The sequence below is a fragment of the Silurus aristotelis genome, assembly GCF_946808225.1.
Source record: "Silurus aristotelis genome assembly, chromosome: 20".
Taxonomy (NCBI): Eukaryota; Metazoa; Chordata; class Actinopteri; order Siluriformes; family Siluridae; genus Silurus; species Silurus aristotelis.
In genome coordinates, this window is record NC_139593.1 from 2,346,293 (window position 1) to 2,362,335 (window position 16,043).

General features: G+C 43.2%; 1 protein-coding gene across 1 annotated transcript in view; it reads right to left on the minus strand.

Annotated features, from left to right (window-relative positions):
* Positions 1-383: 383 nt before the first annotated feature.
* The window catches only part of LOC310715623 (B-cell receptor CD22-like), a gene marked incomplete at its 3' end in the record, with an annotated part of 75,168 nt that continues 59,508 nt past the window's right edge, over positions 384-16,043 (minus strand). Inside the window, exons 3-5 of the mRNA XM_083522143.1 lie at positions 8,927-9,265; positions 8,038-8,286; positions 384-994 (exon numbers count right to left, since the gene is read on the minus strand). Coding sequence (XP_083378269.1) covers positions 384-994; positions 8,038-8,286; positions 8,927-9,265 — 1,199 coding nt within the window. The remainder of the gene's footprint in view (positions 995-8,037; positions 8,287-8,926; positions 9,266-16,043) is intronic.

Consider the following 16,043-nt stretch of genomic DNA (forward strand, 5'->3'; position numbering starts at 1 on the left):
AGTATTTTTCACGTAAAACTTACTGCAAGTGTGTGATAAACATCATCAGATTTCCGGTCTGCAGGGTCGAGAGCTGCATACGTGTCGTCTTTAGCACTCAGCCTAACGTTCTGCAGAGAGGAGGGGTGGAGAACATGAGCAGGTTCTACTGAAGATCTTTACAGTAAGAGTTTATTATGAACAAATCCAAGTCCAGCAGCCACATACACAATTACAGAACCACCTTATAGTATAAATAAACACACACACACACACACACACACACACACACACACACACACACACACACACACACACACACACACACAGAGTATATCCAAAAGCATAAGTAAAAATATTTTCATGTTTATCCAAAAAGTACAGGATGTATAATGGAGCAGTTATCAAACAGGAACATCTAAACATCTCTCACCAGTTATAGTGATGGACACTGCAGCTGATCTCTCAGAGCCGAGTTTATTCTGAACCTCACAGTAGTACAGTCCACTCTGTAGAGCTCTGTAACTCTGTCCTGATCCTACAGGTGATGATTCTTCCTCCTTAAACCAGGTGTAGGTCTCCACAGGTGGGTTTGCATCACTGCTGCAGGTCAGAGTCACTGAACTTCCCTCCACATTCGCACCAGAGGAACTGATGGACACGTTCTTTGGAGGATCTAAATACCTAGGTTGGTAAATGAAAAAGGAATCTATAATAGTTTTATCTTCTATTAGCTGTGAAAAGATCTTCAGCTTTAACTTACACAGAACATTTAGAGTTACACTGGTGGAGTTCTGATGCCCGACTTCATTACTGCACATGCACTTGTACTCTCCACTGTTTTCAGCACTGATCTTAGAGATGGTGAAATTCTTTCTTTTTCCCACTGATGTCCTCCCATTAAACCATGTGTAGGTCTCCACAGGTGGGTTTGCATCACTGCTGCAGGTCAGAGTCACTGAACTTCCCTCCACAATCTCACCAGAGAGACTGATAAAGACGTTCTTTGGAGGATCTAAAGAGTTCCATGATAAGAGTGAAGAAAGCAGTTCAGTGTCATAAATAATGGTTTTGTTTTCTTTCATCAAGGCATTTAACCATTTTAGCACAAACCACTCATCAACTTCAAAATTATTTTGAGGATTTTTTTATTAGGATAAATAATTTACACCTTGTCTGAAAACAGAGTTTTACTTTTTTTTACTGGTTAAAATGGGATTCAGTATAAAGTTTTTGTATCATACCACATCAAACACTTACAACAAAACTAAAAATCCACAACAAACCCAAGACAGCAAAGTGTAACATGTGCTTCCTTCCATGTGGGGACATTTTTAAAACACTCAACGTGACAATGCAATAAGACAGAAATTTTAAGACAACACTTTTTTTAAAAGACATTAATAAAAAAGCAGACTATATATATATATATATAAGTGAGGAAAATAAGTATTTGAACACGCTGCTATTTTGCAAGTTCTCCCACTTAGAAATCATGGAGGAGTCTGAAATTGTCATCGTATTTGCATGTCCACTGTGAGAGACATAATCTAAAAAAGAAAAAACAAAAATCACAATGTATGATTTTTTAACTATTTAAAAAAGGAGGGATTTTGGCCCACTCCTTCACACAGATCTTCTCTAGATCAGTCAGGTTTCTGGCCTGTCGCTGAGAAACACAGAGTTTGAGCTAACTCCAAAGGTTCTCTATTGGGTTTAGGTCTGGAGACTGGCTAGGCCATGCCAGAACCTTGATATGCTTCTTACAGAGCCACTCCTTGGTTATCCTGGCTGTGTGCTTCGGGTCATTGTCATGTTGGAAGACCCAGCCTCGACCCATCTTCAATGCTCTAACTGAGGGAAGGAGGTTGTTCCCCAAAATCTCGCAATACATGGCCCCGGTCATCCTCTCCTTAATACAGTGCAGTCACCCTGTCCCATGTGCAGAAAAACACCCCCTAAGCATGATGCTACCACCCCCATGCTTCACAGTAGGGATGGTGTTCTTGGGATGGTACTCATCATTCTTCTTCCTCCAAACACGTTTAGTGGAATTATGACTTAAAAGTTCTATTTTGGTCTCATCTGACCACATGACCTTCTCCCATGACTCCTCTGGATCATCCAAATGGTCATTGGCAAACTTAAGACGTGCCTGGACATGTGCTGGTTTAAGCAAGGGAAGCTTCCGTGCCATGCAGGATTTCAAACCATGACGTCTTAGTGTATTACCAACAGTAACCTTGGAAATGGTGGTCCCAGCCCTTTTCAGGTCATTGACCAGCTCCTCCCGTGTAGTTCTGGACTGATTTCTCACCTTCCTTAGGATCATTGAGACCCCACGAGGTGAGATCTTACATGGAGCCCCAGTCCGAGGGAGATTGACAGTCATGTTTAGCTTCTTCCATTTTCTAATGATTGCTCCAACAGTGGACCTTTTTTCACCAAGCTGCTTGGCAATTTCCCCGTAGCCCTTTCCAGCCTTGTGAAGGTGTACAATTTTGTCTCTAGTGTCTTTGGACAGCTCTTTGGTCTTGGCCATGTTAGTAGTTGGATTCTTACTGATTGTATGGGGTGGACAGGTGTCTTTATGCAGCTAACGACCTCAAACAGGTGCATCTAATTTAGGATAATAAATGTAGTGGAGGTGGACATTTTAAAGGCAGACTAACAGGTCTTTGAGGGTCAGAATTCTAGCTGATAGACAGGTGTTTAAATACTTATTTGCAGCTGTATCATACAAATAAATAGTTTAAAAATCATATATTGTGATTTCTGGATTTTTTTTTAGATTATGTCTCTCACAATGGACATGCACCTACGATGACAATTTCAGACCCCTCCATGATTTCTAAGTGGGAGAACTTGCAAAATAGCAGGGTGTTTGAATACTTATTTTCCTCACTGTATATATAGACTTAATAAAAAAGCAGACAAGCACATGAGTCCAAAATACTAATATAATGTGTTTAACTACACGTTAATCTTTTTTCTACTATAGACCATTAAAGACAAAGCTTAACGTAGCTTAATGAGATAAGAGCATTTAGTAAAAAGACCAAAACTCAACTATTGTACACAATATGGTTTATTATTAATGTGTTTACTGAGTTTAGTCTTTTAAAATCTCTGTATTATCACATTAAGCCATGTTAAGCTTTTTCACTGCTGCCCGATCCTCTTAGCACCGGCCCCTTACGGTCCCTCCTGCAGGTGGTGAGCCCACTGGAAGGCGGCCCCACGTCGCTCCTTCGGGCTGAGCCCGGCCGGACCCTGTGGGGGAAGGCCCGGCCACCAGGCGCTCGCATACGAGCCCCAACCCCGGGCCTGGCTCCAGGGTGGGGCCCCGGCTGCGCCATACCGGGCGACGTCACGGTCCCTGATGTAGTATCTCTCATAAGGGGTTTTGAACCGCTCTTAGTCTGACCCGTCGCCCAGGACCTGTTTGCCTTGGGAGACCCTACCAGGGGCATATAGCCCCGGACAACATAGCTCCTAGGGTCATTCGAGTACTCAAACCCCTCCACCACGTTAAGGTGGCAGTTCAAGGAGAGGGCAGCAGTCGAAGGTGGAGGCCTCGACAACCCGATCCCTGGACACGGAAGCTAGCTCTAGGGACGTGGAATGTCACCTCGCTGGCGGGGAAGGAGCCTGAGATTGTGCGTGAGGTTGAGAGGTTCCGACTAGAGATAGTCGGGATCACCTCTACGCACGGCCTGGGCTCTGGAACCACACTCCTCGAGAGAGGATGGACTCTTTACAACTCTGGAGCTGCCCATGGTGAAAGGCGTCGGGCTGGTGTGGGTTTGCTTATAGCCCCCCAGCTCAGCCGCCATGTGTTGGAGTTTACCCCGGTGAACGAGAGGGTCGTTTCCCTGCGCCTACGGGTCGGGGATAGGTCTCTCACTGTCGTGTGTGCCTACGGGCCAAACGGCAGTATAGAGTACCCGGCCTTCTTGGGGTCTCTGGGAGGGGTGCTGGACAGTGCTCCGACTGGGGACTCCGTCGTTCTACTAGGAGACTTCAATGCACACGTGGGCAGCGACAGTGACACCTGGAGGGGCGTGATTGGGAGGAACGGCCCCCTGATCTGAACCCGAGCGGTGTTCAGTTATTGGACTTCTGTGCTAGTTACAGTTTGTCCATAACGAACACCATGTTCAAGCATAAGGGTGTCCATCAGTACACGTGGCACCAGGACACCCTAGGCCGCAGGTCGATGATCGACTTTGTGGTCGTTTCATCTGACCTGCGGCCGTATGTCTTGGACACTCGGGTAAAGAGAGGGGCGGAGCTGTCAACTGATCACCACCTGGTGGTGAGTTGGATCCGATGGCGGGGGAGGAAGCTGGACAGACTCGGCAGACCCAAGCGTACTGTGAGGGTCTGCTGGGAACGTTTGGCCGAGCCTCCTGTCAGAGAGATCTTCAACTCCCACCTCCGGCAGAGCTTTGACCAGATCCCGAGGGAGGCCGGAGATATTGAGTCCGAGTGGACCATGTTCTCCACCTCCATTGTCGAAGCGGCCGCTCGGAGCTGTGGCAGTAAGGTCTCCGGTGCCTGTCGAGGCGGCAATCCCCGAACCCGGTGGTGGAAACCGGAAGTAAGGGATGCCGTCAAGCTGAAGAAGGAGTCCTACCTGGCCTGGTTGGCTTGTGGGACTCCTGAGGCAGCTGACGGGTACCGGCAGGCCAAGCGAACTGCAGCCCGGGTGGTTATCGAGGCAAAAACTCGGGCCTGGGAGGAGCTCGGTGAGGCCATGGAGAAGGACTATCGGCTGGCCTCGAAGAGATTCTGGCAAACCGTCCGGCGCCTCAGGAGGGGAAAGCAGTGCCCCACCAATGCTGTTTACAGTAGAGGTGGGGAGCTGTTGACCTCAACTGGGGATGTCGTTGGACGGTGGAAGGAATACTTCGAGGATCTCCTCAATCCCGCCGTCACGTCTTCCATTGAGGAAGCAGAGGCTGAGGGCTCAGAGGCGGACTCGTCCATCACCCAAGCTGAAGTCACCGAGGTAGTAAAGAAACTCCTCGGTGGCAGGGCACCGGGGGTGGATGAGATCCGCCCTGAGTACCTCAAGTCTCTGGATGTTGTGGGGCTGTCTTGGCTGACACGCCTCTGCAGCATCGCGTGGCGGTCGGGGACAGTGCCTCTGGAATGGCAGACCGGGGTGGTGGTCCCTCTTTTTAAGAAGGGGGACCGGAGGGTGTGTTCCAACTATAGGGGGATCACACTTCTCAGCCTACCTGGGAAAGTCTATGCCAGGGTACTGGAGAGGAGAATACGGCCGATAGTAGAACCTCGGATTCAGGAGGAACAATGTGGTTTTCGTCCAGGCCGTGGAACACTGGACCAGCTCTATACCCTCTACAGGGTGCTGGAGGGTTCATGGGAGTTTGCCCAACCAGTCCACATGTGCTTTGTGGATTTGGAAAAGGCATTCGACTGTGTCCCTCGCGGCGGCCTGTGGAGGGTGCTCCGGGAGTATGGGGTCGGGGGCCCTTTACTAAGGGCTGTCCGGTCCCTGCATGACCGAAGCAGGAGCTTGGTTCGCATTGCCGGCAGTAAGTCAGACTTGTTCCCGGTGCATGTTGGACTCCGGCAGGGCTGCCCTTTGTCACCGGTTCTGTTCATAATTTTTATGGACAGAATTTCTAGGCGCAGCCAGGGGTCGGAGGGTGTCCGGTTTGGTGACGACACGATTTCGTCTTTGCTCTTTGCAGATGATGTTGTCGTGTTGGCTTCATCAGACCAGGACCTTCAGCATGCACTGGGACGGTTTGCAGCCGAGTGTGAAGCGGCTGGGATGAGAATCAGCACCTCCAAATCCGAGGCCATGGTCCTCAGTCGGAAAAGGGTGGCTTGCCCACTTCAGGTTGGTGGGGAGTTCCTGCCGCAAGTGGAGGAGTTTAAGTATCTTGGGGTTTTGTTCACGAGTGAGGGAAGGGTGGAACGGGAGATTGACAGACGGATCGGTGCAGCTTCTGCAGTAATGCGGTCGATGTACCGGTCTGTCGTGGTGAAGAAGGAGCTGAGCCGCAAGGCGAAACTTTCGATTTACCGGTCAATCTACGTTCCTACTCTCACCTATGGTCATGAGCTCTGGGTCATGACCGAAAGGACAAGATCCCGGATACAGGCGGCCGAAATGTGCTTCCTCCGCAGGGTGGCTGGGCGATCCCTTAGAGATAGGGTGAGAAGCTTAGTCACTCGGGAGGAGCTCGGAGTAGATCCGCTGCTCCTCCACATCGAGAGGGGTCAGCTGAGGTGGCTCGGGCATCTGTTCCGGATGCCTCCTGGACGCCTTCCTGGGAAGGTGTTCCGGGCGCGTCCCACTGGGAGGAGACCCCGGGGAAGACCTAGGACACGCTGGAGAGACTATGTCTCCCGGCTGGCCTGGGAACGCCTTGGTGTCCCCCCGGAAGAGCTGGAAGAAGTGTCTAGGGAGAGGGAAGTCTGGGCATCTTTGCTTAGACTGCTGCCCCCGCGACCCGGCATCGGATAAGCGGGAGAAGATGGATGGATGGATGGATGAAGCTTTTTCACGTTAGTCGTTTTAGAACAGGGGTGTCAAACTCAGGCCCAAAGTGAGACGCGCCCGCGCACTAACAAATTATATTTGGCCTGCGAGATCATATCAAGTGTGTATTAGAGCTGGCCCGACAGTATATATCGCATACACCGCTAATTTTAAAAATCCCAGAATGCTTTGTTAGTGCGTGGGCGCGTTAGTCGAGACCGCTGAAAAACTCGGCGATTTACCCGGCCATTTACCGACTTTGAAACCCAGAAATGCAGATTTGAACTGCTCAGTAATCCGTTTGTGGTTGACGTGGAAAGCGCACCAACCAACCTCCAAATGGGGCTAATTGAACTCCAGTGTAAAGGCACGCTCAAGTCAAAGTACAACTCTTTGTGTGCTGCACAGTTTCCATGTTTCCTCCCCGACACACTCCTCCAACTCCGTGCCCAAGCTGCTCAAATCCTCTCTGTGTTCACCAGCACATATCTGTGTGTAACTGTTCTCTTTAATGAAGATGAACAAAACACCACCCAGAAGTCTCACTGATAAACACCTTCACTCAGAGCATCTGAGAACCTAAACCCAGACATTGATGCACATGCATATAAGAAGAGATGATCTGGGTTGAACCATTGTGCATCAGAGTAAATCAGAGTTGTCTTTATGCACTTTTTCTACTCCAAGGGATGGACTGGTAACTTTTATTTTTTTTTAATTAAAGGATATGATTATTATTTTTGGTTGTTTTGTTGTTGGCCTGTGAAAAAAGATTTACATTAAAAAGAAATTCGAAAGGCTACAGAGAGAGAGAGAGAAAATAAGAAACGAAAACCACTGATGTGTGTTTTATTTCAAATTTAATTTCTCGTGTTTATAATATTAAACTTTTGTTGTACCAGATTCAATGTTTATGCAAAACTAAAGTTTGAAATATGAAATGGTTAAAAATTACACATCTGGAGAGACGGAAAACATGCACAATTGCATTATATTTTTCAATAAATATTTAGTTTGGCCCGCAACTTTGTCCGAATTTTTTATTTTGGCCCACTGTAAATTTGAGTTTAACACCCCTGTTTTAGAACGTCCCTTCCATGTGAACTTAGATAAATAGTTTTTCCTTCTCACTGAACTTGTTTTTACAAAATCATTAATCACACACTCAAAGTTACTGTAATTACTGAATGTAAAGTTACATCAAGGGTTCAGGTGAAGATGTTCAGTCTCTCCATAGTGTTTTGTTTAATAGATAAAACTTCAGCTGTGCATCAATATGAATCTGTATGCAGAACACGGTGTGTTTAGGAGGAAAGTACGTGTGGTAACAGAGTGTAAATGGAGGGTGGAGTCAGGAGAAGTGAGTGATGAGGATCCCACACCAGTACGTGTATGTTTTAGTTCATGAAAAGTGAAATCACGAGAATGAACATTAAGATTCCAGTTTGCCTTAAGCTCCGTTTCATTATTTTTATTTTGTATTGTTTTACTTTATTAAATACTGAGTTATAAGTAATAAAAATCTAAATAAAACTCACATCTGACACTGAGGTATTGAGCAGGAGATGGGAGATGTTCAGATCCTCTTACAGCACAGTTATAACTGCCTGCATCCTCACTGCTGACCCTCTGCAGGTGGAGTTTGTTGCTCTTGAAGGTGTTTGTGGTTAAATTATGTGTGTTTTTGTACCAGATGAATGTTGGATCAGTCAGACTGCAGGTGGTTTTACAGGTCAGAATGACTGATTCTCCCTCTGTCACTTCTGCAGGAGCGATCAGCTGAAGATCTTATACAATGAGAGAAACATTAAATCTGCATCAGTGAATAATCACCTGCTCATTTTAGTAGCAGTTCTAAAGTTTTCTTACATTTACCATGAATTAAATCATGTCGCTGCATCGAGTTACGACACTTTATAATATCTGCATTGCTCAATTACTCATATCTGATTAATCTTCTATTAAATCAGTTTTTATTGTATTGTAATGTCATGAGTTCTTCTGTTGGGACTCTGTGTGTCATGGTAGAGATGAACTGCATTACCCATCAGCCCCTGCATGTCACATGAGCTGGTCTAATCACTCTTAACTGTATCTCACTATTCCTTGTCTTTACCTGGCTTTTATTGTGTCTCCCACGTTTATTTATTTTCTATTGTCTAGAGTTCATGTTCATGTTTTTGCTCTTCTTCTGGGTATTTTTTCATTGTAATCCTCTTAAACACAAATTTCTGACATCATAAAGCTGTTATTATAATTATTTTCTAATCTCTGATTGCAGATTCTGTTTTACTGTTTATTTATAACTTTTATTATTTGTTTTATTTTAAATTTTGTAGTTTTAATTCATCTGTTACAAAACTCCTGTAGCTAAAAGGAGATTATGGTCTGAGTGACACATGTAGAGAATAAGATGATTTTATTTACCTGTAACTCTGAGTGTAATTTCAGGATAAGCCGTGTATTTATCTTTAGTTGTTATGAATCTGAAGCAGTACTTGTGTTCATCTGATTTCTTCACATCACTCAGTCTGAGGGAGAAGTGATTCTGTTTATCTCCTAAATACTCCACTCTGCCTGAGTAACCTGATTCATTACGCAGATCAGTCGCTTCTACACCCTTAACTCGGTTTATTAACCAAAACCTCTTTATCACTGTAACATCTGTTGGATGTGTGTAAGTGGCCTCCATAACCACTGTAGATACTTTTACAGCACAGAGATTTAGTTTACTGTATTCCACACTCCATTGATTCCCAAGAGCTCCTGAAACATGACACATGAAAGAGGTGATTAGAGATCATTATCCTGAGCCCCATAAAACACTGAGTTATTTTACAGCTTCTCTTCTCTCCTCTGGAACTCCGGGGCAGAAAAATACAAACTATTCTTTACTACTGGAAGGAAACTGTGCAGGATTAAGGGTAACATTTAAGGGTAACATTTGTAACTGAGCGAGTAAAACTCACATCCTGGTCTTCATCACCCCAAACCACCAAACACATGCAGCACACAATCTTTAAAACTTTATTTAAAGAGATTTACTTTTTTTCTACAATATAAATATAATATGTTAATGTACTCGGTAAGATTTGTATAGAACAGGAAGTGTCAGTGGTGAATTGCCCTGTAGTCACATTAACAGGCTGGAGTGAGAAGGAGGACGGGGGAGGGGATGTTTTGACTATTTCTGTTTTTTTACTTACTTGCCTTTAAAATGTAATAAATATTTTTATACTAATGATTGTAAATGTAAAAAAATTATATATACAATAAATGAAAACATCAGAAATACTAAATGTACTGTAAAGAACAATTTATTAAGGAATTACCACAGTGATCTGGAGCTGTTCATGGTGGAGTGTCACAACAACCACTAGAGGGAGCACAGCAGGGGAAGTCATCAAGTAGGACTCATGCTGCAGGTCTACTGGAGATGTTTCCTCTTCATTAAAAGTCTTCTTTTCCTCATAGTGTCAGCCAGTGGCGCATGTTTCAGGAGTTGCACTTTTGGGGTTGGCGCTTCCGAGGTCGCTTCCAGGTCCTACATACGCTTCCAGGTTTTGGCACCATCTTGGAATCTGCTCTTCTGGTGAATCTTGGAAAACTGGAATGTTTTTTTTTTTAGAGTGGGGTTTGTATCACCTTCTTTGCTCCTTTTGCCGGTTTCACGCTGGACTGCTCTGGTCAGTAACTGTCACATTGTAAAAAGAAAAAGCCAAGCAGACTCATCTGTCAGACTGTTCTTCCAAAAAAAATGATCAAGACCAGGCATAAACTTAGCTTGACCAAACACTTAACCACTGAATTACTGTGAGCACTGCATCCATATTGTGCTGAGTGTAATATCTGTCCATGTGTGTGTACTCTACTCAGAGTAGATTCTTTTGGGAAGTATCAGTAGTTTTACTTCAGTATGATATTTCCTCACTGTTTCCACCTCAAAAACAGCCACAGGAGCCTGCAGCAGGACACAGTACAAAGATGCATATCATGAATGTGACCAGCAGGTGTCACTATCACACTGCAATTAAAAGCTTTTAATTACTAGTTGCTGCATTTTTTTACTTAAAAAACATTTAAAGGTAAATATTCTGGTTTTATGGCACTATGATACCAGTCACCAGGCATACAGTTAAAAAAAGTAAAGGGGTCTAAAAAACTTTTTTTAATGCACTCTATGCAAAGCTTAGGCTTGTTAAATAAAAAAAAAGTATACATATTTATTTATTATTTTTTTTTTATTATTATTATTTATTTATTTACGTTTACAGATCTGCATATTTAAAATATTCATTTCTTAGCTTAATATTACTGTTTAGTCATGTATTTAATCACACCAGAATCGGTGATTCACTTGTGCTTTTATTTGGGGATTTATTTAAAGAAAATGGGGGAAAGTGTTTCTTGTGTGCCAGTCATTCCTCTGTGCCCCCAGGAGTTCAGGCACATTGAGCCCTCATTAACTGCCACATGTTGTGTGACATGGATCAGTGATCTCCAGCAAGTGCTTCCCTTGGCTTCTGCCTGGTAATTTAGCAGATAGGGGGCTTGCTACCTCTCAGGAGGCACCAAGAGCGGCCACAGAGCACCACCTAAGCTGCTCTGGGTGTACCAGAGATTAGTTTTAAAAGACTGCTTCTCTTAAGAGTATAGTATCTTAACTACGTAATATCTTTAATATGCAAAATCTTTGATCTGTGTTCGACTTTGTTCTGTGTTGCTGAAGGCAGACCAGATGGTTATCGTTAAGCAAAGTATGAAAGGCATAGTGTTTAGAGCCATGACTGGGAAAATGAGAATGAAAATGTCGTCCTTAAATCAGTATGAGTCGAAGTATAGAATATGATCCAGGATGCATGTCCAGTTGGGAGACGACCTCTGACCCGTTAATTAGATAATTAAGATGAATGATCTGGGAAAGGGAGCTCCGATACATCTGGGATACATTTAGTCTGGACAAAGACAGACTTTGCTTTGTGTTAAAGCATTATTGCAGAAATGAGGTCATATACATTAAGGGGCGGACCCAGAGATCGGGCAAAAGTATTTAACATGTCTGGAGCAATGAATCGGGAGTCGTCGATGTCGATACGGCGGCCCCGAGCTGATCCAGGAGGCTCGTGAAGATGCTGAATCTCTGTGTTAAATAAAAACTTTATTTACAAAGAAATATCAGTGTCGGCGAGGATTCATTCCAAGAAACAGCTACACTCCATCAAGACAAGAAATATACATCATTTCCTGGCGTCACGAATCCTGGGCGTGTTGTGGCCTTCAGCTTCGCGGTTCTGCTCCATCGTCTGCTCCCGAATCTGTCCGGCCGGCTGAAACGGTGAGCTTTCGCCCCCTGGGGTGGTTCTGTTTTTCTGTGGCTGGGTCGCACCGTATAAAGGGCCTGTGTGTGGGTTTTGTGCATGTGTTGTGGCTGTTTCTGGGAGTTTCTGCGTTCTAAATATTTTTTTTTGCACTGCTGGGCAGCACAAAAGGGGGGATTTGACTGTAATAATGTTTTAAGGAAAATTAAACGTTGAATTACAATAGAAAAGAAGTGAAGTAAAAAGTTAAAGAGATAAAAGGAACAGGAATAAAGAGAGAAGTAAAGAAAATAAGAGTTGAAGCTGAAGAGAAAAAGTATAAAGATGAATGCTTTTGAGAAACAGAAGAAATATGGTAAAATAGTTAAAGGAAGAATAAGGTTTAAAGAAAAGGAGCCGCAAGATTTGAATGAAAACCCTCAGGGAGGTGACATTAGGTGGGCCGTAAGACCTGGATATTTACTAAGTGACTTTCAGGTTCAGGTTTCAGGCGCTCAGCTGGGGGAGGGACCCCCTCCTCCCTCTCTCTCTCTCTCTCTCTCTCTCTCTCTCTCTCTCTCTCTCTCTCTCTCTCTCTCTCTCTCTCTGAAAGTTTGTGCGTGTGATTGACTGCAGTATGTGTGGGTATGTGTGTAATATTTATATATGAATAAATACATATAAAGGTTAAGGGCTAATTTTTAGTAATTACAAGGGAAATATTTGTCTTCTATTAAGAATAAAAACAATGAGCCTCATTATTACATAAGAGGACTGAATCTGTTAAAATCTATGAGCTTCCCTTAGGAAGACTTTTTGTTCTGTTAATGACAAAAGAGAAACATAAAAAAAACAATGAGCCTTTTTGGGAAAATATTTTTATGTATGGCCAAATAACCTTATAAACCTCTAAAGAGGACCTAACACACCGAAGTCTAACCACCCTTAATACTGAATGAATAAAGACACCCCACAGTGAGACAAACACTCCCCTGTCCTGAATGAATAATATCATTCCAAAAAAAGGACATATTCAAGTAGAGAAGTTAATGAGGGTGTGTGTATGTGTGCGTGTATGAGCAACTATTATAATAAGTGATTATTGTATATGTATATGTATTGTTTGTGAGTAATACTGATTGATAAAAGAGTTGGGGTGATTATTAAAGTAAAACAAATGGAAGTTCATGCAATATGATGTTTAGAGGTTAAAAGGAGATAGGAAATCTGTAGAGCATAAAACTCTGAATGCTGATGGACGTTGTGTGTGTGAAGTATGAGGTGTTATCTGTAGAGAACTAAATAGATACTAAGGTCCTGTCTGATTTTTTTGTGTGATGTGTGGTATGCGAAAATTGCCAAGTTTTTGTGCAGAGGAAATAAGTAGGTGGGGACTTCCGGATCGGATATCCTCAGATAATGGAAAAGAATTTGTGGATAAAACAGTTAAATTGATCTTACAAAAGATGGGAATTAAACAGCGTCTTGGAGCAGTGTACCACCCACAAAGTCAAGGAATTTGTGAAAGGATGAATGGTGTTATAAAGAATCGCATTGTTAAGATCTGTCAGCACACGGGATTAAACTGGGTAGCGGCGCTTCCACTGGCACTGATGACGTGTCGCTCAAGCGAGCTGCGTGATTTGCATATGACACCTCATGAGTTGCTAACGGGAAGACGGATGCCGACTCCTTGTTTGCGTACCAGTGGGAAAGGTCCAAGTCTAGCACTTTTGGAAGAGGAAATGCGAACTTATGTAACATACATGGTCAGCTTACATAAAAGGATATCCGCTTATGTTTTTGACAGGCAGAGGAAAGACGAGGTGCAGCAGAAACTTGATGAGCAAAAGAGTACCACGGTGCAACCTAGAGACGAGGTGTTTGTAAAAGTGTTTAGAAGGAAGTGGTATAACGAGCGTCGGGAAGGACCATTTGAAGTGGTCCGCAGTACTGGAACAGCGGTCCAGGTCAAAGGATCTCCAACGTGGTATCATTTATCACATTGTGTTAAGGCACCGAAAGAGGAGATAACGTGTTCCCAGAGTCAAGATGGTGAGGGTTCAAGAAAGTTGTAAGAAAGTGTGGATGAGCATGCAGCAGGAAAGGAGATGCATGAAAATAACCAGAGTCAAAACCCAGAAGGGGAGATTGTCCATGATATGGATGATGTTAATGATGCTGTGTATGTTTTTGACGATGCCAGAAATGACATTACAGTTAACAGACAGGAAAGAACATTTGGGGACATTGATTTCCAGCCGGTTCCTATCTCAGGTTCCAATCTCACCAGAAGGACTGATGGACACTAAACCATTCTTTGGAGGATCTGCGATGGACAGAAAGGTAACACTTTGAAGTACACCCATAATCTCTTTAGCTGTTTTGAATATTAGAAGTTCTGCTTTAACTTACACAGAACATTCAGAGTTACACTGGTGGAGTTCTGATGTCCAACTTTATTACTGCACATACACTTGTAGTCTCCACTGTCCTCAGAGCTGGTCCTAAAGATGGTGAAGGTCTTTCCTATTCCTAACGATGTAATTTCCTTAAACCAGGTGTAGGTCTCCACAGGTGGGTTTGCATCAATACTGCAGCTCAGATTCAATGCACTGCCTGCCACAATCTTACCAAAGGGACTGATAGACACTGAAACATTCTTTGGAGGACCTGCAATGGACAGGAAGGTAACACTTTGAACCAAATCCGTAATCTTTTTACCTGTTAAATAAATTTGAGTTGTTCTGCTTTAACTTACACAGAACATTCAGAGTTACACTGGTGGAGTTCTGATTTCCAACTTTTTTACTGCACATGCACTTGTAGTCTCCACTGTCTTTAGAACTGATCCTTAAGACGGTGTAGGTCTTTCCTCTGCCTACTGATGTAATTCCCTTAAACCAGGTGTAATCCCATCATATGGAGATAGGGAAAAAGAAAATGGTCTACTGAGGGAACTGAACCAAGTCGAGCTTGGGCATGCTGATCACACCACTCCCAGAATCATGTACCCATAATACCATCAATGTAATTTGTCCTTTTATAGTTAAAAAAAAAGCTCCTACACTTACATCAATTTTAGCTATTGTGCTTTTTGTGCGGTACATGACAGTCTGTGTTTTTCATTTCAATGAATCAGAACTTTTTGGTGTTCCATTAAACAGTCATTTAGTAAGAACATGTTAGAACTCTTCATTCAGCTGCTTTAAAACTGTAAATTATAAATGTAGAGAAAAAGATTGATTTATTTACCTGTAACTCTGAGCGTAACTTCAGGTTTTCCAAGCCATTGGTCTCCTTCTGTTATGATTCTGAAGCAGTACCTGTGTTCATCTGATTTCTTCACATCGCTCAATTTGAGGGAGAACTGATTCTGTGTTTCTGCTAAATATTCCACTCTGCCTGAGTAACCTGGTTCACCACGCAGATCAGTACGTACTTTTTCTGGAACTGGGTTTATTACCCAAAACCTGTTTGTTACTATTAAATGAGTTGGATGTGTGTAAGTGGCCTTCATAACCACTGTAGGTCCTTTTAAAGCACAGATATGTAGTGGGCTGTGTATCACACTCCATTCATTCCCGAGAGCTCCTGAAACATAAAATATGGAAGAGGTGAAAAAAAATGCCATTATTGTGAGACCAATAAAAGAGTTACATTTACAGTTTCACTTAACTCTAATGGCTAATGGTTCAGAAGACAGTGACTGTGAGATTTTAATAAAATTTTTCAGACATTTATGACATTTTAATATATATATTTATTTTCTGACTGGATGAATGGTATACAAGGTGGTATCAAAATGTTTCAAGACTAGTTTTGTAACACACTAACAGCACAATGCTGCACACAGTCACAGGGAGCACCAACTTTCATAAGTCGGAGCCATGCAACTGGTGCTATTCTGACCATATGTGTTAAAAGGTCTGAGATTTCATAATGGACAGCAAGTTAGAACAAAAAAGCAAATATGAAATTCTGCGTGAAATAAGCAAATCTGCCACAATAACATTTGACATGATTCGGCAAGTTTACAGCAATGCTGCAACGAGTTGTTTTAGGTGTTTTGAGTGTCTTCAAGAGAGGAAGAAAAGCACTGGAAGATGATAAGAGATCAGGAACACCTTCAATGAGCAAAACCCCTGAAACCATTTAGCAACTTGTGCATGATGATCATTGGAAAACAATCCACATCATTGCTGTCATACAGAACAACCCGGGTGATCCTCACGTGTGATTTGAAC